Source organism: Sitodiplosis mosellana, unplaced genomic scaffold (genome assembly GCF_009176505.1).
Source record: "Sitodiplosis mosellana isolate CC-2019 unplaced genomic scaffold, AAFC_SMos_1.0 Smas_scaffold_1, whole genome shotgun sequence".
Lineage (NCBI taxonomy): Eukaryota > Metazoa > Arthropoda > Insecta > Diptera > Cecidomyiidae > Sitodiplosis > Sitodiplosis mosellana.
The window spans coordinates 8652328-8677810 of NW_022595244.1; the positions used below are offsets into that span (position 1 = coordinate 8652328).

General features: G+C 39.4%; 3 protein-coding genes across 16 annotated transcripts; 1 reads left to right on the plus strand and 2 right to left on the minus strand.

The window, feature by feature from the left end:
* Positions 1–19: 19 nt before the first annotated feature.
* LOC129573658 (MYND-type zinc finger-containing chromatin reader ZMYND8-like) lies at positions 20–9955 on the minus strand. Of its 10 annotated transcripts, none has more exons than XM_055454537.1 (12): positions 9650–9955; positions 9113–9435; positions 8736–8957; positions 5392–6993; positions 5128–5312; positions 4989–5058; positions 4661–4841; positions 3963–4312; positions 1494–3730; positions 1339–1393; positions 1039–1236; positions 20–903 (listed from the first exon to the last, which is right to left on the minus strand). In XM_055454537.1, the coding sequence occupies exons 3-12, from the start codon at positions 8742–8744 to the stop codon at positions 613–615; spliced, it is 5178 nt and encodes a 1725-aa protein (XP_055310512.1). In that variant the 5' UTR covers positions 8745–8957; positions 9113–9435; positions 9650–9955; the 3' UTR covers positions 20–612. The 10 variants fall into 10 exon arrangements, with proteins under 10 accessions (XP_055310512.1, XP_055310522.1, XP_055310475.1 ...); XM_055454547.1 differs by having other exon boundaries at positions 9094–9435; positions 9650–9903; XM_055454500.1 differs by having other exon boundaries at positions 5392–7011; positions 9650–9809.
* Positions 9956–10285: 330 nt separating this feature from the next.
* Positions 10286–19823, minus strand: LOC129573652 (E3 SUMO-protein ligase RanBP2-like). Its single transcript, XM_055454479.1, has 8 exons — positions 19156–19823; positions 16854–18578; positions 13597–16765; positions 12953–13475; positions 12053–12843; positions 11926–11976; positions 11089–11789; positions 10286–10989 (listed from the first exon to the last, which is right to left on the minus strand). Exons 1-8 carry the CDS (start codon positions 19222–19224, stop codon positions 10684–10686), a joined length of 7335 nt encoding a protein of 2444 aa, XP_055310454.1. The 5' UTR covers positions 19225–19823; the 3' UTR covers positions 10286–10683.
* Positions 19824–19960: 137 nt separating this feature from the next.
* LOC129573701 (methionine-R-sulfoxide reductase B1) lies at positions 19961–25316 on the plus strand. Of its 5 annotated transcripts, none has more exons than XM_055454616.1 (5): positions 19961–20151; positions 20544–20704; positions 21932–22181; positions 22341–22426; positions 24878–25316. In XM_055454616.1, the coding sequence occupies exons 2-5, from the start codon at positions 20572–20574 to the stop codon at positions 25069–25071; spliced, it is 663 nt and encodes a 220-aa protein (XP_055310591.1). In that variant the 5' UTR covers positions 19961–20151; positions 20544–20571; the 3' UTR covers positions 25072–25316. The 5 variants fall into 5 exon arrangements, with proteins under 5 accessions (XP_055310591.1, XP_055310615.1, XP_055310607.1 ...); XM_055454640.1 differs by having other exon boundaries at positions 19983–20151; positions 24911–25316; XM_055454632.1 differs by having other exon boundaries at positions 19999–20138.
* The last annotated feature ends 167 nt before the right edge of the window (positions 25317–25483 follow it).

Here is a 25483-nt window from a genome sequence, read left to right on the forward strand (position 1 = left end):
ATAAAAACAATCAATGTCATAAATTTATAGTATTTAATTTTATAATCATCTCGAAGCATGATGTTTAAAATATCTTTTTTATGTGTGTGTATAATATATATACGAGTGTTTCATTTTCATACCACGCTGAAAAATTTTCCATGAGAAAACTACTGCTATACAGAGTTCATCTAAATTTTTTCTTCTTTTCGTGTAATTCATTTTATTCCCCGTCCTAATGTCAAATCGGCTACTTTCTTTCTTTTGTTAAAAAAAAAATTGTGTTTGTGTTTTTTCCCTTACAATTAATTTCAAATATACATTTCAAGTCTGAAACACAATTCCGACTCGATTTTGATTACAACATAAAATTTTTAAATTTATCAAAAATTAAATTCACATAGATCTGGCGAAAATCTCTCAAACAACAATTGAGTTAATTGAACAGAGGAAAAAAAACATGGCTTCAACACCAAACTTCTGAACTTAAAAAAAATTAATACTAAATTTATGGGTATAATAAAAAAAACTACGGTCTCAAGTTTTTGATCATGATCAAATTATTTCTAAGAGGTTGAAGCTGTTATGTGAATTCATATTATTCCAATTGCTTGGACATGTTGTGTACACTTTTTATGGTATGATGATGGTTTCGGTCTGGTTTGACTTTTGTCCCTGTGCATGTGAGGTGTTTAGCAGCGAAACACCGGCCGATGATCCCGATTGTACGTTTGTAATCGTGGCGTATGGCTGCGATGTGGCTGGCAAAAATATCGTGTTCGAATGCAATAGCGACGCTGATTTGGATGAGGCACCAGCCCAATTTGGAAGCGATCGACCGACAATGATGCACGATTGATTTGGAGATTGTTTCGTCAGCGATTGCGTGCCTTGGTTAAAGTGACGAGATGGACTTATGGATGTCTAAAAAGCAAAAAGTTATCATTACCATTAGTTAAGAGCAAATTCTCTAAACGAAAAACAAGTTTCACTTCTCTTTTTGATAGATTGTCGGTGTAGTAACGGAGGAAAATGGTCCTCAGACAAAAATGAACTTACGATAACATTTTTCGGTAGAATGTTCCGCAATGCAGGCACTCCGGAGTTATTTGCAACGCTTGCAGCAGTAACTGCACGATTGTTGACTGTATTCAAATTGTCTTTTTGAATGGATACATGTAACTTTGGATGCTGAGATGCTTGTAACTGTACTCTGATATCTGGCTTTGATGCGTTTTTACCAGCCGGCTTGCGTGACTAAAAAAATCACCCGATTAGTTCATCGTGATAATGTTTGATATCGTTTCAAAAATAAAGAATTACGAGACTACTGAAGAAGAAAAATGATTAGCGCCTTACATTCTGCACGTTCTGGGTTGTTTCGACTTGAGCACAAGTTGCCATGTGCTGTTCCCTGTAAAATTGAACAAATAAAAACGTCATTTCAAATGTTCCAAATTGGAAATTGCATATTTCAATGGAAAAAAAAACCTGTTCTGACTATTGTTACATACCAATGCTTCCGCTGGCAAATGTGGTTACAGTACGATGTATTCCAGCAACAGTAAAATTGAGCTTCTTTCAAACAATTGGCGCACCATTGTTTCTTTTTTGCCTCTTCCACCGATCGGATGCGCTCCATTTCACACTGTTTGCGTGTGTCATTGATTACACGTGTACGCTCTTTTTCCATGCTCTTCTTCATTTCATTGAGCAAGCGATCAGTATTTGCTTTGACGTCGGTAATTTCCTTTGCGTGGGCATTCTTCTGTTTCTCCATTTCAAGTTCTAGCAAACGAATTTTCGCTTCAGGATTTGACATGTTGGCCAAATCGCCAAGTGTGTCTTCGATAACTGATCGGAAGAAATCGGTCATTTTATGTGCATTTTCCATTAGGGTTTTGCACACCGAACCGGCTTCAGTGGGGAACACCGAGTCACATTCGGCGCGCAACGGTGCCGCTGGCCGAGACGATAATTTGGGTGGATTCCGGCGGATTATTTGATCGGTTACGGCAGATGCCATTTGTTCGGTTATCATTCCATTGGAAATGGTGTTAATCGAATTTGGATTCAATAGAGATGGCTGGCTGACGGCTGGTATCGACAGTGGTGGTGGACCGTTTGTCAAATTGGACGTGGATGTGCTCGAGGGTGCATTGTTGGTAATTGTGGATGACTGGTTTTGTGTGAGAAGCGAAACACTGTTTACACTTCCGACCACTGACAATGGCGGCGGTTGCGTTGAATTGTAGCTCAATTCGAGCCGTGGTATACCATCTAATGGTATGCAAACCATATTGGTCGGCGCTGATTTATTCAAAGCAAGATTGTTGCGCGGTTTCAAAATGGATGCCGATGCATTTGTCGTTGGTCCTTTTGGGAACGTTTTGCGCGCTTGTTGCTGTTGATTTTGCAACGTCATTTTGTTGATATCTTTCACCGAAATCGAACCACGAAGCCGAATATTTTCGAGCAATTGATCAATGCCCATGGTTGATTTTTTGACTGGTGTATTTGTACTGTTTGGCAGATCCTCTTCGATAATCATCAAACTGTCATCATCGGAACTCGTCTCCGTTTTGATGTTTGACAGATTATCATCGGTGTTTGCATAGTTTTTAGCCGGCGTATTTTCATTTGAACTAATCAAGCAGATTGGTGTTAGAGATGCCGATGGTGTCTGTTCACCTGGATTTGAGACATCATTCTCCATTTCCGGCTCTTTTTTCACTTCAACAAATGGCACCAACACCAATGGCGATCCATCATCTTTGCTGCCGACACGTTGAACTGTGTCACTTCTCGTCCGTGCGGCTCCTTCGTTCATTTTTTCATCTGTATCACATGTGGAGTTTTTATTTTGAACTGGCTTCGCATTTGCGCTGCCGTTCTTTCCGCTCACGGTCGGTTTTTCGGGTGATTTGATCGTTGTCGGATTTGGTGGCGTTGTTCGTTTCATCAAGCCAACACTACTCAAAATATTCGTTTCAAAAATGTCTTCAGATCGTTCGTCGTGGGTAGATGTTGTAGCCTTTGGTTCTTCAAGTTTTAAATTTTTCTCGGGCGTTTCACCCGCATCGCTTGCCTTTTCATCTACCGATAGCTTCCTCTTTTTGGCTGCGGATTTGATCGATTTCTTTACCACAGCGACCGCGTTGGCAATCAGTTGATCAGTCTCATTTTTCTCATTCGTTGAATCTGGATTGTATCGCACAAAGCTCACCTCTGGCGATTCGGTGGACGAATTCAAATCCAAATTGGAATGAATGGCATTCACTCGTTTCTGGTCGAGTTTTTCAACAGCCATACTCTTGCGTCGCAATACCTGGTATGATTTATGATCAAGAACCGGCGGCTTACCGTCGCTGTGTCGATTCGTTGATTTGCTACGTTTAATCCGGGTGTCGCTTGTTTTGCGGCGTGACAGAACGGCTAATGGTGGCGTTGGTGTGCGTGACACAGCTCCATCGCCGGTTATGTCAACGGTTCGTTTAATTTGAGGCAATTCCTTGGCAGTTTGGTCCTTCTTCACCACCGACAAATGATTGTCAGCGGTTTTAACAATTTTTAAGGTTAAATCCGGTCGGGCGGAGCTGCTTCGGCGGCGACCACCACGTGCACTACGCAACCCTGGTATCATGTCCAGCAAATGTTGATCGGCCAACTGCGGATTGAATGGCGTTTTCAACTCGGAGTACTTGAACGAACCGTATTTTGCTTCAATGTTTTGTATGTAGACATCCACCTCCTTTTGACACATAAAATGAAGAGAGGAGATACAAACAGTTCAATTAGAAACGGAAAGAATGAAATGTGACTGTATTTTTTAACACTGATATCGTAAAGCTATTGTTTATGTAAGAAATTGCACCAGATGCTGGGACATATCACGTGTTTTTGAAATTACCACTGAAAAATCTCTTTCAATAACTTTTTCTCAATCTCTCACTCTTTCACATTCAATATGAAAAATGGCTTACCTTAACACAATCGGCAATAGTGTTTCGTTTGTATTTATTTGTCGGTGGATTTGGATCTTCACGCGAATACAAATAGCAATCTTTCGCTGGGATATTGGCTCGATCATGTTCACCAAAGAAACGCACATCGACCAATGTCGAATTGATGGACATAGCTTTGGCCGGCCAATAGGGAAATCCCTTAAGCTTTGCCCATAGAATTAGATGCGGCTTCACACACGTTTCGGTGAACCAATTGTCAGTCATTGTGTTGGCATTTAAGTAGCATTCAGGGCACGTTTCAATATCGCCCACCTCTTGTTTGCTCACTTTTTGCAATGATTTTGCCGCTCGTGTCACTTTGTAGTTATCTGTTCGGAATTACATGGTGCAATATATAGTACAGTTTGATAAGAATATCGCTAAATTCAATTTATCACTACACAGTGAAAAATAAAAGTCCACACTTAGGCGGATTTTCGACTGGTAGAGGCGCCCAGTCTTATATTTTGCCTAGTAAATTGAGTTTCAGACGAAAAACCGACTAGATTATAAGCGGAATTTCGCCTGCAGCTCAAATTACTAGCAGCAATATCGGCTGAATGCGTTTTTAGCTGAAAAAACGGCTAGATGTGGACTTTTATTTTTTACTGTGTATACACACAAATTGATTCTCAATCGTGTATGTGGATATAAATAAACGAGTTTCAAATGTTTACCCGAAAAATAGATGCTACAATTATGCAGGATCCATTTGATATCCGATAAAAATGCCTCGGAATTGGTGTACACCAGGTTGTCAATGTTGTTTTCAATTTTGCTCAAATTGATTGGGTTCACAATGACATCACCGTAACCGGGATTCTGCGTCTTGTTCACCGGGAACTGGAACTGTTGGAGCTGCAACCATATGGAAATGTCATTACAAAAAGTGTACATCAGGTAGAAAATTTCAAACAATAAAAAACAATTTCAATGACCGACGCCATTTTGAATACATGTGTCAACATCTGTTCGGGAACATAATGAATTTTGCAAACAACTCACATTTGGATCCTGTAAAAGTCGGTTCATGGCGTACTTCAGCAGCTTGTTAAAATGTTTCACATCGAATTTTCTGCAAAGATAAAGAAACAAATTACTCATACAGCAGCTGTATGGATTGTAAGAAGATCATCTTTCTCACTTTTTCTTGTTCTCTTTTTCTGCCGCTTTGATTTCCACACATTCGGGGCATTGCCATTTTGCCATCTCGGCTGGCGATAGGAGTTTCATTTTCAGACAATTTGCATGATAAGATCGAACGCAACTGGAGCAAAGCATTTTTGTGTCCGTTTGATGGCATCGCCAACAGTATTTGTCCCATCCAATCTATGGAAACAAAAGTGGAAATAAATCAAATGTCAATCAAACACTCCAGAAAGTACCATTTCATCAATATTCCACTTACTCTGATATCGCTTGCTTTCGATTCAAAGCCAAACGACTGCTTGTTCGCCATTGTACTCTTTCTTCGTTCGCTGATGTTTGGTTGCTGTTCAGCAAAATAGTCGACATCATCGTCGTCATCGTCAGCGCCACTGTTGTTGTCCGTTTCATCGTCGGTACCACGTGTCACTTGTTGGATACCTTTCAAAAATTGTTTTTGCTTCGCCGAAAAGTCCGTATTCATCGATCGGGTGTTTCGTTTGCCAGCACTGAAACTGCTCGTAATCGATCGGTCACTTTCTTTAGACGCACTGCGAACACTGGTCGACGATGGGCTGGCACTTGGATTGAATTGTGCCACCGGCACTTTTTCATCGACCAAAGTGGTCATATCGCTCAAACTACTCTTATTGTACTTGTTATGCTTTGATTTGCCAGATTTCGTTGGACGTCGATTCCGTTTATTGTGATCAATCACAAATTCCGACAGAACTTTCGATTCATTTACCGTTTTTTGCAATTGTTCAAATTCACGCTTAATTTTTATCTGATACGTATCACTCAGTTTTGTATCGTCGACAATGTCTTCGTTGGTGCTGCTATTTTCGTTCAATATTTGCTCTTTCTTTATTTCCAATTCACTGTCGTCTCTGTCAAAGTTTCCGTTATTCGACGTTTCGATCGTACATTTTGTTTCATTTACATTCAATTGGTCGATTTCATGTTCGTTTGTTGTTGTTGTTGTCGCTGCTGTGACATTTGTCACATTTTGCATTGCGATTTCGCTCGTCTCATTAACCATCGTTTGCTTTGCATCGCCTTGCTGTTGTACTGGTTGTGGCGAAAATTCAAATCCTTCGTTCGCCGCATTTGTTTTTACTACAGTTGCAGGCATCGATACGGGCGAAGTGGCATGATTATTTTTCACACTCTTTATCAGGATACGATTATTGTTCAGTAAATTTACGGTGTGACCAATTTGAGGTTTGGGCGGTGTTACACTACCACTGATATTTGATGTGGTTGGCTCTTCCGCAGGCATTTTTATTGGTGATAATTTCTTCAACTCCGGTCTTTCTGCGGATTTTTCAAGTTTACTTCTATGCGATGAATTGGAGTAGGTTTTTGGTGGTGATTGAGATGTTGTTGAAACTATTAGCGGTTGGACACTGGATATGACACTACTTCTTGGCTGTAATAGTTTAACGTACACGATTTGGTTGACATTCGACTGGGTTGGTGGCGGTGATGATGATGATGATGTTGGATGGATAGTACATTTAGTTACCACTGAATTGCCTCTGATGATTGGATTCTCTTGTGATTTACTGACTATGAACGATTCACTCGTCGAATTTTCACCATCCAAGTCTTTTTCCTTGACATCAGTCGATTCGCTGCCATTTCCAATATCAGTACTTTTCAGAGATTCATCCGCATCATATAGACTATTTGTGACATTTGCCCTGCCATCAGCGCCAACTAAAATATCCATTTCCTCATAATCATCCCTACAGCTCAAATCGTCCGCACTCGTTTCCAGTACAATCGATTCGATGGCTTTCGCTTTTTCTATCTCATCGATATCCGAAGGCATTTCCAATATGGATTCCGTTTCCATGTCCTGCAAGACATTAACAATCTATCGATTAATCAATAAAAGAAAGAAACAATTGAATTTGTTCATTAAAAAAATGTTTTTTTATGAATTAAATATGCGTATTCATGAAACTGAATGATTGATTAGTGAAACGAATCGCGAAAGCGATTTGGAAATAGGGAGAAAATTTTGAAACGGGGCCTATTTGAATTATCACCCAATCACATTCAACTACTGAACACGTCAAAATTCAGCGATAACTTTTGATTATACATTTATGTTTAGAGATAAATGAATGACCTATTACAATGTATCCCCACCGTTCAGTAGCAAACCAGATGGATTATGTTGTTTGTCCAATTTTTTTCTCAGTGATTGTTTTTTCATTAAAAACCCTTATAAATACGTGCTAATTTATCTATGATGCATCCAGACAAATCGTATGCATAAATAAAAATTCGATTTTGGAATTGGTTGGCATGTGATATGATATGGCGAAGGAAAAATGTAGCGCGCAACATGGAACGAAAAATGTTTTATTCGATCCTAATGACTGATTCGGTCGGTCATTGCGTGTGTTTGGGTGTGTGTGCATGTGTGTATGCAAGCCCAATCCGTAAACAAATATCTACACGATTTGTATGTATATTTTCGCTCACAGTGTGTCTGGCTCAGCTTTCATTGAACGGTGGAAGAGAGAAAAAAAAGAATTACACCAAATTCATATATATAAAATACATAGAGAATGGTATAAAGTGCACATTAAATGTGAATGAGAAAATACATTGCGCCATTTACATTCGGCAGATTACGTTTCATGAGACATTGTGCTGTGTAGTACGAGTCGAATATTAAACGAAGTCAATATGTCACAAATGAAACATTCTCGCCTGACTGTGTGCAAAAAAAAAATATGAACGCGCGTTATGTTTGCTTCTTTTTTCTCTCATTTTTTTTTCTCTCTGTCTGTATTAATTCATAATAATTTTTTTGTTCATTCTTTCGACATGTTTTTGCTTTTTGCTGCTATGAACGGCGACTCGGCGCAGTAGCACGGATCTTACTTGAAACGCACACATGAAGCCAAAACCGACATAAATTCGCCAATTATTTATGCACACATTTTTATCTTGTTTAGATGATTGTTACAGCCGATTGTGGGCTTGTTGATTACAATTCCATTCTGTTAAAGGATATGGCTCGCTTTTCAATTAATACTCCACCTACGGTATTGAATGACTGGCTGGATAAATGAACCATTGACAGATATTCCGAATGTATGGTGTACGAGATTTTTTTGTGAATTTTTAGACCGAAATTTTTGATTTGTCAATTTCCGTCAAAAAGGACTATTACAATTCCAAATTTTATACGCATGCTGAGCAAAAAAATATCCTAAACATTCTGGTGTATTTTAAATAAATGGAGAATTTGATATTCAACATGGAAGTATTGAAATCCCATTGATATTATTCATTTTCGCACGTATCTGACGAATTGAATTTCAAAATGTAAATTTTTACTGAAATTTTGACACACTTTCAATGGCCAAGTGGGTTTTACTGTAAAACTTTTACATAACACTAAACATCGCTCAATTGATAATGAAGTGCTGGTTCCATTTACAGAAAAATAAAATAAATTTTGGAATGAAACAATCAGCCTCTTCAGATATTAAGCCAAAAAAAAACTAAAGCAAAATAAAAAAATTAGTACCATCTATTAGCAAATGCTGAGAATCACAATGTTTTTTTTCACCATTTTACCTGACTCATTATTTCTGTTTAGTTGTGTGTCCGTTCAAAAATGCTGGTGCTAACGCACAATATGTTGATTTCAGAAGGAAAAACGAATCATGTAATTATATTCCTCGTTTTCATTTTACTGCAGGATATGCAGCAATATTCTCTTTCGCATGCCTTTGTTCCCACCAATTGAATATTTTCCTTCAGCAGCAGTCAGGGCAATGTGACTCGTTCTCAGTTATACTAAAATATTGAATATTCGGAAATGATTAATTATAAATGATTAAATTGATTGAATTTCGAAAAAGATAAATAGAATAAAATGGAAATAAGACGTGTGTGTGTGTGTGTACTTGTGAATGCTGAAAATGGCACTCACTTGGAATGTGTGAACAAACCTTTGACAGCTATATGACATATTCATTCACTGAAAACTTATTACTTTCATACGATTAGCCTTCATTCCCGTGTGCTTTCTGGTTTTCTAGGTACTGGCTAGTGTGTGCTTTTTTTTCTATTTCTCTCAGTCGCGTTTCTTATGGTTCTTTACGATTTTTTTCTTCTTCTCTATCGGTTCGGATAGCGATTGTCTGTTTATCGATTGATCTTCTCTCCGGATGCCACCTAAACACTTGCTTCGTTGTATTTCGAAATTTTAAAAAACAATTTACAATTCGATTTACAAATGGTTGGGATTTTTAGGTCGAGTCTCTATCAATCACTAAAAAAAAATATACAAATTGAAAAAAAAGGGAATCTCAATTCAGAATCTAATACAACGCCGAAATAATTATGAGAAATCACTTTATTTTACTATAAGTGTGTTCTACAATACACTAGCAAGATAATAAGCAACTCTCTCAGTAGAAAAATGTGCACACAAAATCCAAGACACATCCATGCACATGTACGTATATGCACGCATACATGCTCACCGATATGAAATGCCAGTGTTGGGTTCACTCTTGGTTTTCGTGCAATTGCGTCAGTATGCGTTTGTGTTCGGCACTCGGTTATTGTTGCTGCTTTTGTTGTTGTTGCCGTTGCTGTTGCTACTGATGCTCGTCGTTGCTCGCTTGTTTGCGACGTCGACGATGTGTGAACTTTTTTTTAGGTTCATATGAAAGAGACGAAACGACGCATGTAGGCAAAGACGTTGTTGTGTCTTCGGGCTGGATGAAAAGAGTACGAGGACATGTTGTTTTGGCATGGCATGCGTGCGTATGTGTATGTGCTCTACTGTCGTAGTCATCGTTGCCGTTGTCGTTTGTGTGTGCATTTTATCTAAGCGACCCAACTGAATATAGAAGCAAAGAACGTGAAAGACAAGAAACGGAACTAACAACAACAACCGAATGACTTTCTTCGCCGCAATCCCGTCAATTAGCGCACAACGCTGTATTCTGACCATTTCGCCGCAATCACGTACACCTTGAGTTACGCTTGATCATTGAGCGAACTAGAGAGAGAGAGAGAGAAAGAGACAAAAAATGAGGGACGCACACACATGGGATTTCTTTGGAAAATTCCATATAACACGCTCACACGCTGCTGATGCATTGAAAACACAATTTATTTTTAGAAATTTGTAACATTTTGATGAATTATCGTGAATTTTATTTCTTTTTATGCCAGAAAATCTAAGCCATCAGGTTTCTTTTATTTTCCATTGTTTTCGGTTTTTTTCTTCTTCTTCTTCTTTTTACTTCTTCTTAAATGGTAATCGTTTTGAAAGGAACTCTTACGCTATCTAATCCTATTGAACTATTTCTTAATTACAAATAAAATTTATTTTTTATTTCGTTCCGATTTTGCAAATGTAAACAGGTTTTTTTAGCGTCATTATTGGTTATCAAAATTCAACAAGCGCTTCTCACAGATTTTGTTTTGTGTATGGTTGAAAAGAGTAAAAAAAAATTAAGATTGAAATTTAAACGAAAGCGATTGTTTTGGTTGGCCTTATGTGCTTTCAATTACGACCATTCAGTTTGTCCACACAGCTTTGTACGGTATCGATGAATTTCTTCGCCAAATCAGCATTTTTGAATCGAACTGAGAGACTTTCGAGTTCACCGTTTTCCTGTTCCTCGGCAAAGTTTTGGCCCACCCAAATGAATGCCTTATCGTTCTGTCTCATCGGATTGATTTGTAGATCAGCAGTCAATGCCATATTCAAAACCAGCTTGTGAATTTGTTCACGGCGCAACAGCAAACGATATCTACCGTTGCCTGGATGATGCAACACTTTGAATTCACCGACACCTCGTTCTTTCCACTAGAAAACGGACAAAACATGGTTTAGTTTAATGATATCTTATGCGGGAAAAATTGATTTTCTCTCAATTCAAGATAATGAATTTCAATGAATGTTTACCTCTCTGTTGTCTGAATCGAACCGGTAGAGTTTGGCTCGTTCGCCAAACAGTTTTTCTTCATTTTCTTCGCCGGTGCTGACTTGAATTTCATCGGGCAATGCAATGATTGGTTCATAATGTGGATCGTAGTTGGCATCTTCGGCGTGATGTTCACCGTCATCATCGTTGGATGCTGCTGTTTGATTGCCACTGCCATTCTGCGGTGACATCAAATTGCTGAACGTATCTTTGTGTGATAAACCAAAGAATCCACCAGTCGTTGATGGTGCTTTGCTGAAGGCCGGTGAACCATTGGCTGAGTTTTGTGCCAGATCTGAGAAGCTGACAGTGTTTGCTGTTGCAAACGGTTCGCTTGTATCGGTTTTCTTGGCAAGATCGGCAAAACTGAGGCCACCGGCGCTACTGAACATCGTTCCGGCCGATTTTTGTTCGACGGATTTGGGCAATTCGCTGACTGGGGTCGATGTTGAATTTGGCGGTGGTTGTGTACTGGCCGACGAATCAATTCCTGTGACCGGTGTTAGGGTCGTTGACGATGGCAATTTGAATGAGAATCCAGTGGTGGGTGTTTCTTTTGCCTTGTTATCACTGTTTCCATTCGTATTTCCTCCAAATATGTTTGTCGATGGGGTTTTCGTGACATTAGTCGCACCGAATGTGGCTGCAGTTCCGAATAATGGTTTCGATTCAGCTGGTTTTTCTGTGAATGTTTTGTTGATATTTACATAAATTTTCATTTTAATCCATTTAGAAGCAAATTTGGTATCAAAGTCAAAGTGAACAAAACAAATCTATTCGCCGCATATACTCGACTAGAAATTTCTATTTTAACTCACCTTGAGGTTTGCTGGTTGCCGTAGCGAATGAGAATGGTGACTTTTCCTCAGCTTCAGAGAAGGAAAAAGATAAAATGAACAAAAGTTAGCATTTTTTAAGATAAAGAAAACTGAAAAATTGACATACTGTTTCCTCCAAAAACGGCCGAACTATTGAACGAGAATGATGGTGATGATTTGACTGTTTCGGCTGATGGAGTTTTTGTTAGGTTTCCGCCGAACAAATTCGACTGTCCAAAAGCGGTTGGCGGTGTACTTGTTGCATCTTTCTTCTCAGTGTTCGTTGTGAATGGCGACTTGAAGCTGTTGCTGCCAAAGAACATGCCCGTTGGTTGTGTAGTATTTGCGGTTGATGTTGGTGCAAAACCGAAGCCATTTCCTTTGCTTTCATTTCCGAATGATGCGAATGAGAATGTGTTCTTGCTGTCCTTCGACAAATCGTTGTGTGTGGTGTCCACTTTCGGTGGTGGATCCAATGGTAACGGATTGTCATCGACTTGACCGAAATTCGTGTCTTTCACTTCAGAGAACACGAAATCGTCTGAAGAACAGCCGCGGCAACCAGTGCAGTCTGTCTTTGACTTGTACTCAAAGAAATTGGTCGGTAATTTGAGATCGGTGGTTATTTTACTCTCCTCAGCCGTTACATTCGACGCAGCGTCTGCCTGGTCGTTGGCGTTGTCATTCACAACATTTGCCGCAATTCCAGCTAACGCATCATCAATTGCATTTCTGAATTCTTGGGCTATCTCTTCCGTTTTGAAACGCAAGCAGAAATTGTCCAATTCATATGTTCCCTCGCTGAAATCATTGGCAATGAATTGCCATGATTTTGAATCTTTGGGCTTGTATTCGATATCGGGTGTAAGTTTGTGATTTAAGCAGATCTTGTGAATTTGCTCGCGTCGCATCACAACACTGGATGAAAAAAAGTAAAAAGTTAAAAAAAATATTAGTTGGGTTTTATTCCATCTAACGACAGATTTGAAATACGCCATTGACTCAATTCAATTCTCGACACACTTACCGCAATTGGCCAGTCTGTTCGTGTTGCAAAATTTTCACATAGCCAAGACCACGTTCACGCCATTCTGAGCTACGGAAACGGTACAATTTGGCGCGATGTGAGTAGAGCACGTTTTCGTCCTCTTCGCCGGTTTTAACTTCAATTTTGTCAGGCAATGGGATGACTGGTGCAAAGTAAGCGGTGCTTTCCTCTTCTTCAACATTTTCATCATCGGACACGTCTTCAACGCCATCGTTGTGCTCAACGGGCTGTTGCTTTCCCGGGCTCTTGCCCTTGAACACAAAATTGAATTCCTTGGAATCCAATTTTGGAACGCTTGCTTCGGCTGGCTTGAATGCTGGAACAACAGAAGCACATGCAGCTGGTGCGTTCTGCGATCCAAATGAGAAACTAAACGATGACGAACCGAATGTATTGGTGGCGGTGCTTGGGGCAACCGTTGAAGCTGCTGTTGACGCAGGTGTTGCAGCAGGTGTGTTCTGAGCAGCAGCCAAATTGCCAAAACTGAACTTTGTTGCACCGGCTAAAACAAGAGGCGATTTTATGAAAAGGATTTCAAGAAAAAATGTACGCAATCGACAGTATATACTGTTTCAAAGAACGAATTTGTTGTAAATGGAGAAGAAAGTCATATGTTTGCTTACCGTTTGATGAACCGAAAATGTTTGGCTTCTCTTTCTTTGGAACGGTGTCATCTTTTGGTTCTTCACAGCATGCACAGTAGATGGCATCGCCTGTGTTTGATGTGTAGCATGCTTTGCACGACCATGAGCCTGGCTTCGGTTTGAATTGGTCGCCGAATCCTTTTCCTGTTGGTTTCGATGCATCTGTTTTGGTGTTTGTATTTTGTGCTGGAGCCGCCGTCGCTGGTTTTGTAGTAAGATTTCCAAAAGCGAATGTTGACTTGGGTGGTTCGGTTTTTGCGCTGTCTTGTGGTGTACTCTTCACAGCGGCCGATAAATTGCCAAAGCTGAATGTGGATTTCGGCGCCTCTGCTTTTGCATCGTCCTGTGGTGCATTCTTGTCTTTGGGTGAACCACACGATAGACACTTTGTGTCAGTGGCCTTGTTATTGACATAGCACATTTCACACGACCATGAACCAGCTTTCGGCTTGAATTGATCGCCAAATCCTTTGGTTTCAGCTGGTTTATTCGATGGTTTGTCATCTTTGGACGATGTCAATTTAGCTGACTGTGATTTTTCATCGGTCATGTGGCTCTGCGCCGATAGAATTGCATCGTGGAATTGTTTGCAGAGTTCAGCCGTTTTGAATCGAATTGCCAACATTTCCACTTGCAACTCATTCTCCGAATAATCCTGTCCGAACCATGTCAATGCCGTTTCAGCGTTTGGCATCTTATTGAACTTTGTATCTTTCGCTAAGAGTTGATTGCAGCAAATTTTCAATACTTGTTCACGGCGCATCAACAAACGCACTTTGTTCGGATCCTCTTTGTTGACCATCACCTTCATCTTGCCGATTCCGCGTTCTTTCCACTCTTTCGTTTCTTTCACGTAACGAAGCAATTTGGCGCGATGTTCAAACAATGTGATTTCATTTTCTTCGCCGGTTTTCACTTCAATCAAATCGGGCAACGGTATAACTGGATCGAAGTGTGCGGTTGGCTCATAGTTGTCTGCCTCTTCATCCTTTGCCGAATGTGATGAGGTGTTTGCGTCGATTTGATTTTGTGGAGTCTCTGGCGTTGCAGCATTGGCCAATGATGATGTTTCCGATTTGTTCAATGACTGGCCGATGTTGCTGAACGAAAACAACGGTTTCGTTTGATTTCCAGTTGAGGATGCAACTGTTGATTGCACACCGAATGAAAATGATGCGAATGGGCTTGGTTTGGTTGCGTCTGATTTTGGTGTTTCGGTTTTCTTTGTATCTGGCGTTAGCGTTGTACCGGGTGACGAGAATGGCGTGGATGAGGCTGGTTTCGAGAGATTTCCAAAGATTGATTTCTGTTCTTGACTCGTTGGCACTGTGGCTGTTGATGTAATCGTCTTCGCGTTGATATTCGTAGGTGATTGGGTAATCTTTTTGTCTTGCAAAGCTGCCGTGATGGTTGGGTTTGCAAATGCTGCACCAAATGCTGGCACGGCCGTATTATTTTTGATGTGTTGCGGTGGAATTGTCACACTGAAATTCGGCGTCGCCTGTGTTGTGATCGATGAGATGTTCTGTGGCACTGGATCTGAGCTTGTGATCACCACATTAACCGGTGGAGCCTTTTCGACGGGTGTATTCTTGAATGACGTATTCCATTGTCTCTGTGGCGGTGTTTGCGTTATGGATGCCGCACTTTGATCGAACGATGGTTGTGTGTTCAATGGGCTTGGTTGAACTGCTGGTTGCACAACTGATGACATGCCCGACGCCAATGGATTTGTAATGGCATACGATGGTTGAACCAACTGTGGTTGTGATGGTGGCGTTTGAGTGTGTTGCTGTTGTTGCAACAAACTCATTAGATTCGGATTGCGCGCATCATTGGCCAGCTGTGCCAACATTTGTTGCTGCAAATTGTACACATCATTTCCATACGGTATAATTGGTGCCTGTTGGTAATTGGCTCCGAGCTGCGGCAATTGGTTGTAGTTCTGATTGGCCGCATTTGCAAGAGCCGCATGGTATGGATTCATGCCCTGCATTTGACCGTACATGTTGTTCATCAGTGGATTCATGTTGAACGAATTGTTCAAACCTATTTGGTGGTTTTGATGCGAGAATGCCGCCGACGTTGGTGTGCTTCTTGCGTTCAACTGAAGATTACTCTTCGGGACCTGTGATGATTTCGGTGTTTGTTGATTGAACGTTTGATTTCTACTTACATTCGCCAGCATCGATGTGTTGTTTAGGTTATGATTTTGATTGTGTAGCTCCTCATCCAAGTAGTAGTCGTCCAAATCAATATCGTCGCCATCTTCTTTGTTGAGTTGCTCTTCGATGTTTTGCACTCGGTTCCGTACTTCGGCTACATCCTCTTTCAAAATGTTCAACGATTCCATCATTTGACGGATCATTCGTTCGATGTTGTCATAGCCACTTTGTGGCACCGGTGTTGCTGTTTCCGCTTCGCGATCATATCTGAGATGGGCCACCGATTCCTCCAAGTCACTACGTCCATTTGCACTCACAAAACTATCGCTCATGCTCTGATTGGTTTCGAGTTTACGGGTTTCGTTGTGCAATCGCTTGATGTCTTCATCGACGATTGATTTTAACGGATGATTTTTGTCGACATTTGGCCCATCCAGCAAATCGAGTGTTTGCTTCAGATAATCTCTCGCTTTATCCAAGAACGCACGCTTATTCTTCTTTGGTGTGTCGGATATTTCAGTCAGTTTTCGGTATGATTCTGCCTGGAAATATGTAGCGAACGGCAATTTTATTCCCGCAAAATCTTCAATGCACTCTTCGAATGCGTTTTTGTTGAAGTAACGACTGGCCAAAAATGTGATCGCCTCCTCGGCCAAAGCATTCACTTCGTGCTCAATTTCGAAGAAGTTATTTCCCGCCGCATATTTGAACAGACGACGGAATGGCTCGGATGAGGATCGAGAGCTGGTTTGCATGCGAAGCATGTACAACGAAAACTTGAACAAGGCTTCACTTCGATCTTCCAAAAATCCACGCTCGACCGTTTTCGATGTTTTTTGTGCCTTTTTACTGAAAATCTGACCCAATTTCAGCAGAATGATCAGGTCCATTTTTGGCGTACCAACACCACGAACTGCTTCGATTCCATACTGCAAGGTTGCACGCGATTCGGCCAATTCGTCGCCGGCGATGTTTTGATAGATCTGTGAAAGTGCACAAAAAATGATTGATAAATGACTTTATGTACAAAAAGGTTGGATTGAAAAGTCGCAATAAAATCAATTACAGTACCTTATACGCAGCCGTCCACCATTCGCTTTGTTCATCGGTAGTCAAGATGCTGGCCATGTTGGCATACGGCAATATTTTGGGCTTGTTTGATTCCGGAACCGGTGTGCTGTTCGGAAGCATTGTGTTGTCCATGCTGATGTTTCGTTTGGTTTGCAGGGTGCTGGCGTACAAAAATGTGTCGATATCGAGTTGACTGAGTGTTTCCGCGTTGCAATTCATCAAATTGGCGGTTGAGAAATTCAAATTTTGGAATAGACCACATTTGAATTCTGGATCGATGGTGATTTGTGATTGTTTCGAACTGTTTCGCAGGTCATTTCCGAGCGCGAGATAAACCAAATGTGCCAAATTCGATGGATCGGCCTCCTGTGATTTGACTTCGATGGCAGTCAAATTGTTGACGTCCGGCCATTCGAAAACGGGTACTTCGAATGCACGACTTTTGATGAGATACGATCCCGATATCGCACTCTGTTGTTCCTTGCTGAAGAAAAGGTTGCGATACAATTTCTTGCGCCAATCTGAATCGGCAACCGTTGATCGAATTTCGTTCAGTACATCGTCTTGATTCGACCAAACGCTGTATTTGTCGGTGCAAATCTTTCGCAGATTGGCCAAAACCGCATTGTCACTGTGCGAACCGGTCGAAATGCACGATTGAAGTGTGCGTGCTGCTTGTGAAACGCGGAAACTACTCTGAGCTTGCCACAAATCCACTAATTGTTTTGTTGCTTCAGATGCGTTTCTCAACCATAATTGATTGCCATCAATTGAACCGAAGTTGACGGCCAACAAGAGCAGTGGCAATGTGCTTTTGGTTGTTTCGTGCCAATTTCCTCGTTGCAATTGTTCAGCTTCGCGTTTGAACAACAGTGAGGCGGCGTGCAAGCTAAGTTGGCCACGGAAATGCGACAAAAACTCGGAAGCCAAATCGCGTTCGGAGTCGGGGAACGAGCACACAGTGGCCACTTTATTCAGATTTTGGTCGAGTTCAAAGAGCAAATTGGTTGCCTCAAGTAAATTATGGTCGATGGCGTTGGCGTCTTTCGGTGAACGGACCAATTTGAGGAACAATTGACGCTCGATCGTCGCTATCAATAGCAACCAGTATGGCCAATTTTTGTTGATCGTGGCTGAGTTTTTCTCTTTGTACTTGTCGAGCACGAGTGACAGCGTTGAATACCAATCATTTGAGTTTCGGAACTTACTGTTCGGTTTCATTTCAATGTCGGACACGTATTTGAAGGCATCTTCCACTCGATTCTGATCCAAAAAGTGGTACACCAATCGAATACGCAGTCCAATGTCGAGCGGCCGTCGAACGATTTCCTTGAGAATGATGTCTTGAACGCCAGACTGGTCACCGCCATTCATGAATTTCAGTTTTAAATTCAACACGGCCGAATCATGAATGTTACGCGATTCAGCCAATTCGTACCAGTATCGTGCTTTGGCCGGTGTGACATCTGACAATTCATTGTTTTGCAATAACTTACATACTTCGACCAATAGATCCGTTTGCTTTTTGTCCAATTCCAATGAGCGCTGATAGGCGAGTAGCTGCTTGTCCGGCCGCTTTAACTTTTCATAACACTGACCTAGAACTTTGTATGCCGCTGCATTTTTATCGTTGGCTTGTATGTACCGCTGAATGTATTCCAATGCAGAATTATATTCGCCAATGTTGTAATACAGACCAGCAATTCGATAGCCGCGAAGATTTTTCTGCGCAAAATTGACAGAGAAAATAAACAAAAAAATCCAATCAATTGTTGTTTTGAACAGAAATACATACATAGAATGAAAACTTTTCGATATTTGAACATTTTCATTTTTCAACAAAAATTGGTATAAATAAACGCGATTGAAATAACAAACAAATGGCAAACAACGCGTCGATAGATTGTGTATACCGGTTAACGGCACATCCATATCGCACGTCCATTTTGTCAAACAAATCTCGATTCTGTCATCAAACCAATTCACACAAACGAATTTCACAATGTGTTTTTTTTTTCTCTGTCGTCGACAATGCCGAAAATTCTCGACTCTATTTGGATGGGATCGTTCCATTTGTTTTAGTTTTCAATGATTTTTTTGTATTGTGTTGTTGAATTTTGCATCGAAGGTCGTGTTGGTATTGCAACACAATTGTCAATTGACGTTTCCCTCCAACAGCTCAATACTTTTACTAGCAATGCATCGGAACTTCAACGAATGACCATCGCACGCAACATCCAATCAATTTTTCAAAAGTTTTTTTCTTTTCACAAACTACACTCGATAAAATGCATTTACTTACTTCGTCCTCGCGTAATTTCGATAGCGTTGTACGCACATGTTTGTCGACGTCCTTCTTTGTTCGTAACATCTTTTTTCGTTTTTGGATTTTCTTCTAGTGTCGCTTCTCTCTATCGCGTTTTTTTTTATTATGAGAATTCTACACTTAATATTTAAATCGTCGTCGGGTTTGCACTGTTCACACGACAAATTATCAATCTAAGTAAACTGTTTCCGTTTGATTATTTGCTATTTTTCGAAGCAATTGGTTAAATTCTTTTCTTTTCTTTTCTTTTTTCTCAAATCAAAACCGAATTCAAGTGACTTACAAACATCTATCACACAGCTTTGTTGAAATAGCTATGGCGGCATAATTTTCGTGTTGAGGTACGGAGCAACGATGAAACAACGTGCATGTGTCTAAGTGCGACGGAATGCTTTGCGTTTCAGTTCAATGGATACGTATTGCGAAATTCGTTTCGTTTGACATGTACGCAGCCACTTTTTTCCACTTGTTAAATCGATAAAATGAAATGTAGTTCTCGTTGATTCAATGAACCAATCGTTGATTTTTAATGAAAAAAATGGAAATATCATGGAAAATAAAAAAAAAAATCACATAGAAATTTTTTTCTTAACATAAATTTGTGTCTGTTTCCGTATGCAATCGAAACCAATGACTTGAATTTCGACATTTCGAATTTCATCATTGAACGAAATTTGGCGCTCAAATGTGAGGTTCTCCGTCGCTGTGTATGTCTCGGTTGTGTGAGAGCGAGACAACCGTATGTGCATGCGGAGATAGAGAGAGAGGACGGAATGATGATGAGAAATTACAAGTGTCAAACAAAATAAAACCTCAGATTCTAGTTGACCGAACGTCGATGTTACATTTTTACACCACACTCGTCGCTCTCACGGTGTAGTATTTTCGTTTTGTTAGTCAGTCAAAGTCTAAAAATAGTTTTCGTATTGTTGCTGTTTACTCGAGAGTTTTGATGAAAAGTATACTGACACGGTAACTCATATCACATGAATAGTTTTCTAATCGCAGAGGAAGCAATTTTTTGATTTGACAATAAAAAAAATGTTTTCTTTGATTGGAAGTGTGAAGATGTGTGTATTCAGCTAAGATTTTGTAACCCTAGACACGTTATATGTGTTTATAACACAAACACACACACATAAAGGTTTCCTCGGTTCTAATTGGATTTTTCAATAGCAAAGTGTCAAAACACAAAACTTCACCCACAACATACAAGTTCAATGATACATAAGTTGGCTGTCTCTCGACTGTGCTGAGCTTAACAGAAAAGAGAAAGAGAGTGTGAATTGTGTGTTGACCAGTGTGGGCTCTTCTCTCTTTCTATTCGTTTGTTATTCACACGGTATTTCTTTTCCGTTCCACAGAATTTTCTGAGCAAGAGTCGAACGACGAATGAATTCAGTGAAGGTGTCAATTGGATTTTGGAAGTTCAGCAGTGCTGTGGTGCAAAACGTAAATAGTCGCAATTACAACACATATCGGCAGCTCAGCAATCGATTAAGTCATAGCAGAAGAGTGATTGAAGGTTAGTCTAATGGTCAGGTGAAGTATAGCTAGTTAGTTTTTAGTTATAGCCAGACGAAATGCGTATCGAATTCAATTGGATTACAATTCGGTGGAGGTGTGTTTGTGTGCGTGTGTATACGACGAAAAGTAGGTCATTTGAGCCATGAGTGAATTACGAAAGGAAGGAATTACAAATTGCTTCATTCATTCCGTGGTTTTTAATCGACATCAAAATCGCACATTTGTCTCAACACGTTGAGCACGACTCGAAATGAGCATTGTGAACGTGTGAAAGTGTCGCATTCTTTGCATGTACATAAAAAGCACGTAAACTAGCTACGGCAACTACTCGGTACAGCAATGCTCGATTCAATAAATCTCACTCTTTTGCGGTGCGCAATCATTGTGCATATCAAAACCACATCGCTTCACTAAAGTCGGGAAAAAAATCATTAATAATCCAATTGCATAGTTCGAATGAAGCTTCACAGTCCATTGAATTTAGAACAAAAAGTGCAGATAATGAACGAGCGCGCTGATTTCGATTCGCGCTGAGAAAAAAGTCTATGCAAAACAATCATAGAGCAAGCAAAATATCTTTTCAGTGTTCATATAAAGTCACGGCGATATTTCATGATGAGGGCGTAGCCCAATCTTCAATCGCGCAATTCGCGATAATCATGAATCATATTTATATATTTGGCGATCGGCGTTTGCATTTGTGGCGGTAACGCAATATCACATCATTACATTTCATCGTGATGTTTCATCTTCTTTTTTTAATATTTCGATGACGGATGTTACGAATCACGTCGAAATGGAAATGGCGTAACGATCTCTGTGCTATCTATATGCTGAGTAAATATTTACTTCACTCAAGTTATCGCCTGTTTTTGAGATCACATACACACACGCACACACACACTCGTCTGTCGCTCTCTTCGCGAGTAACCACTTAATTCGTTCTATTCACGCGCCTTCATTCCATTTTCTGTTTATATTGCGCATGTTCCGGCTTCGGATCGAATTGTATTTTAGTTTTATTTCATTCGTCGACCGAATAACACGTGCATATTTTTTTTCTATCCATTCTTCGAGCTCGCCAAGCTGCACGTCTGATAAGAGTATCATTCAAGCAAAGTACATACATTATTTCATTTTATGGCCATCATACATTTTTTGATTAATAGATTTTGAAAGAAAATATCTTGATTGATTGGATTTATTTTGTGTTTCGTCATTGCAGCCGTTACCTCATCCGTCATATATATTGAACCGATTTACCTCAAACATAGCCAGTGTGTCCGTCGATCGTTCAGCACATACAAAATGGAAACGAAACAATCACTTAGACAACGTCTAACTCCGATCCAATATCAGGTGACACAGGAATCGGCCACGGAGCGTCCATTCACCGGCAAATACAATAAATGCTACGACAAAGGCGTCTATCAGTGCATCGTGTGTCACGAAGATCTATTCACTTCCGATACAAAGTAACTAGTTGTAGTACTCGAAGTCTTCTATAACATTGCTGAAGACATCTATCTCTTATCTCTTATCAGTTGCGCGCCAATCGCGCACATAAAAAAGCAAATTTTATATAGAACTTTTTTTTTTCTTATCATTTTTCGCGCTTTTCGCGCAATGAATAGATACGATTCGGGCTGCGGCTGGCCAGCGTTCAACGATGTTCTGGAACAAGGAAAAGTCACATTACACAAAGATAGCAGCATTTCAGGTATAAAACCACTAATCAAAATTGAATGACACTTTTTAGAGATGAATAGAACACCATTCTATCCCGTGTAAATATCTTATTGCAATTGGCAAAACACAAAATGATGTGTTCATTTATTATATCGCGCGTATCATATTCGGTTGTCGCATTCATTTTGTGGTTGTCTGTCATTTTTTGTTTTGTCAATTAATTCAATTATACCTATTTACTGTGAACATGAATTCGCATATGGGTCTGCGCGCGTTTGTATGAAAATCAATCCGAAATTGATCGACATTTTGGAATGAACAACTTTCAACATGACAAATTGATCCATATATAGAATCGTACGTACAATCGATGTCATATGCGCATTCATTTCACATTCGATCGATTGCGTTTTGTTGTTTTGCTTTCGTTTTGATTTGATATATATTAACACCATTTCGATTTATTACTATTATTTATTGCGTTTTGTGTACAAATGCTAAAATGTTTCTTTTGCTTTTTGCCCTTGAACGACACGGAACTGCGGCTTTTTTCTCTGCTTAATTTTTTGGTGTGCGTGCGTATTTGATTGATTTGCTTAGTTTTGTTTCAATTTTTTTTTCGACAATTGCCAAATGACAATGGGTCATTTTTTTGTTTCAAACATTTCCTGATTTAATTTTTGCCAAATTGGGCATTGCAGTCGATGTGTGTGTGTCTTGTTTCTGTCTCAATGCCATCGAAATGAAACTAAAGCCATTTATGGGAATTTCTATATGAATGTCCGAGAATGAAAACGCAACTTCTATTCACAACACATATAAGTGATACACAACATACCGATGTTACACTTTAAAAAAATCTTTTTTGTTGTTACACTTTGAAAAAATTCGATTGTGTTGTTTCATTTCAATAAATTTTTTTATTTTTGTTTCACTTATATGTGTTGTGAATAGAAGTTGCGTTTTCATTCTCGGACATTCATATGATAATTGCGAGCGATTTGTACAACGCATTCATTCATACACAATTTATATGCAAATCACATATCGCATATTGTTTTCCCTCTTTCTACGCAACTCACTGCACTCAACGAAACCAAAGCGATCATTTCTTTTCTCGTCTACGTGAATGCTTTCATTCAGTTCTAGTCCAATTACATTTCTAAGGAAAAGTGAAATAAAACCAAATACGATTTTTTTCTTCTTCTCTTTAACTATTCGCTTTATAAGCAAATGTGCTAATAATGAACGATGGAAACAAAACGGTTCACCAGTGTATATCGTCAGAGCAAATGGTGCACTGCAACAATTGTTTCGAGTATTTTAACGAAAGTAGAGCATAATTTAATCGATGTTCTTCGCTTAATTCTCCTCCCTAAATGCATTTTATAGCGCCAATATCGCATCACTGATCCGATTGCTTTTGCAAATGAAAATACATCCATCAAATTGTTCAATTAAACGAGGCTTTCAATGGTTTGGCTCATTAAGCTCCAACATTTTTTTTACTCTACTAAAAATTCCAACTACGATGTTTTTTTTCTCCGTGTCTCTTGAATTAACAATCAATTTTAGCGATTCTAACCAAAGCCAGATCTTAATTTGTTTTTTCTTCGTTTGAATTAAACAAATAATCTTAGAAAACAACAATTGTGAATAGAAAATTTAGAAATTTAGAAAAAAAAACTCAATCTAGAATTGTAAGCCAACCAGGTGATTAGCAAGGTGAAGGTAATCTAATTGAAATATCTTTCTTTTCTCTCTTTTTTTCTCTCATTCTAAACTCTTCAAAAAACAAACCGAAACAAAAAACATTGACAAAATTTGAATGCTTTGCTAAACGAAAAATTAAAATCCAATTCAAAACCATCACAACATCAAATCGGAAAATTGTTACATTGGCAAAATAAAATGTGCATGCAATTCAATGTCTGCACCGTCATCGATGTTCGGTTCTCTGGTACTCCTCCACGCGCTAATCTCTTTTCACATCGTTATCATACGTTATTGGGCGATTCGACGCGAATGCCAAACCAAAACTGGATCGAATTATTTTATGTGCAATTCTCCCTCATTATCTCCCTCGTATTGGGCTCTTTATTTACTTTTTTATTTTCTTACTCTTCTTCTTTTGCAATTCGGCTTTGTGTTTTCTTTCTTACATCATCATCATCAATATTTCATTTTTTTCTTCTTCTTCTCTTCGATCACTTTATATTGGTTCATTTTCTTTTATTCTTTCATCAACAATTGCATCGTCTCCACTACTTCATTTTTTTTTTATTTCATTTTATATATTTTATTACAAATTCACACATCACCTATAACTAACATCAACTTATATACATCCTTCTCGTTAATTTGCACTAACATCATTCATGTTGGCATACAACTCGTACATTCGACTGACGACTAACATTCATTTAAAATCAATTCATAACCAAAAATTCCAAAACAAAAAATATATCGACAAACCAATCAGGCACCAATTTATTATTACTTCTTAAAAACCCAGACCGCATACGAACTGAAGTGAAATGTGCCAAATGTGGTGCACACATGGGCCACGTTTTTGATGATGGACCCAAGCCAACGAAGAAACGCTACTGCATCAACTCGGCGGCCATCGATTTCATTTCGGCTGAAGAACGGAACAAAAACCAACAAAACAGTTGAGGAAGCGTTGATCGCAACGGAATTGTATAGCATTCAACTGATTCAATACGAAGAGATAAATGTGGTTTTTTTTTACAAATGGCTTTCTCATGATGACCGATCGGGTGTTTTTTTTTTAAATTTTAATTGTATAAAATGAGTGTATTTATGATAACAAAAATGATGCATGAAATTACAAGCCCATCCAGGCCTACTTGAATTGATAATGTCCAAATAAAAATAATTTCATTTTGCCTAACATAAAAGCGAGTTTTTCTATCTCTTGAAATGGATAGAAATATTTTTCCACTTTCTTTCAAAATCAAGACGAATGAGAATTGAGCGTCTCCATTAGAAATGATTAAAATTGAAACGAATTGAATTGGCGAATCTTTTTCTTCATTGGGTGGAGCTATAATCAAGGTAAGTATAC

Coding starts and splice junctions, on each gene's coding strand:
- LOC129573701 (XM_055454616.1), top strand. CDS start 20,572: ATGAATTCAGTGAAGGTGTCAATTGGATTTTGGAAGTTCAGCAGTGCT. Junction 22,182..22,340: donor CTATTCACTTCCGATACAAA/GTAACTAGTTGT, acceptor CGCAATGAATAG/ATACGATTCGGGCTGCGGCT. Junction 22,427..24,877: donor CAAAGATAGCAGCATTTCAG/GTATAAAACCAC, acceptor CAAACCAATCAG/GCACCAATTTATTATTACTT.
- LOC129573658 (XM_055454500.1), bottom strand. Junction 4,313..4,660: donor TTGTAGCATCTATTTTTCGG/GTAAACATTTGA, acceptor AATTCCGAACAG/ATAACTACAAAGTGACACGA. Junction 3,731..3,962: donor CTATTGCCGATTGTGTTAAG/GTAAGCCATTTT, acceptor ATGTGTCAAAAG/GAGGTGGATGTCTACATACA.
- LOC129573652 (XM_055454479.1), bottom strand. CDS start 19,224: ATGTTACGAACAAAGAAGGACGTCGACAAACATGTGCGTACAACGCTA. Junction 18,579..19,155: donor CGAAATTACGCGAGGACGAA/GTAAGTAAATGC, acceptor AATTTTGCGCAG/AAAAATCTTCGCGGCTATCG. Junction 16,766..16,853: donor GGTGGACGGCTGCGTATAAG/GTACTGTAATTG, acceptor GCACTTTCACAG/ATCTATCAAAACATCGCCGG.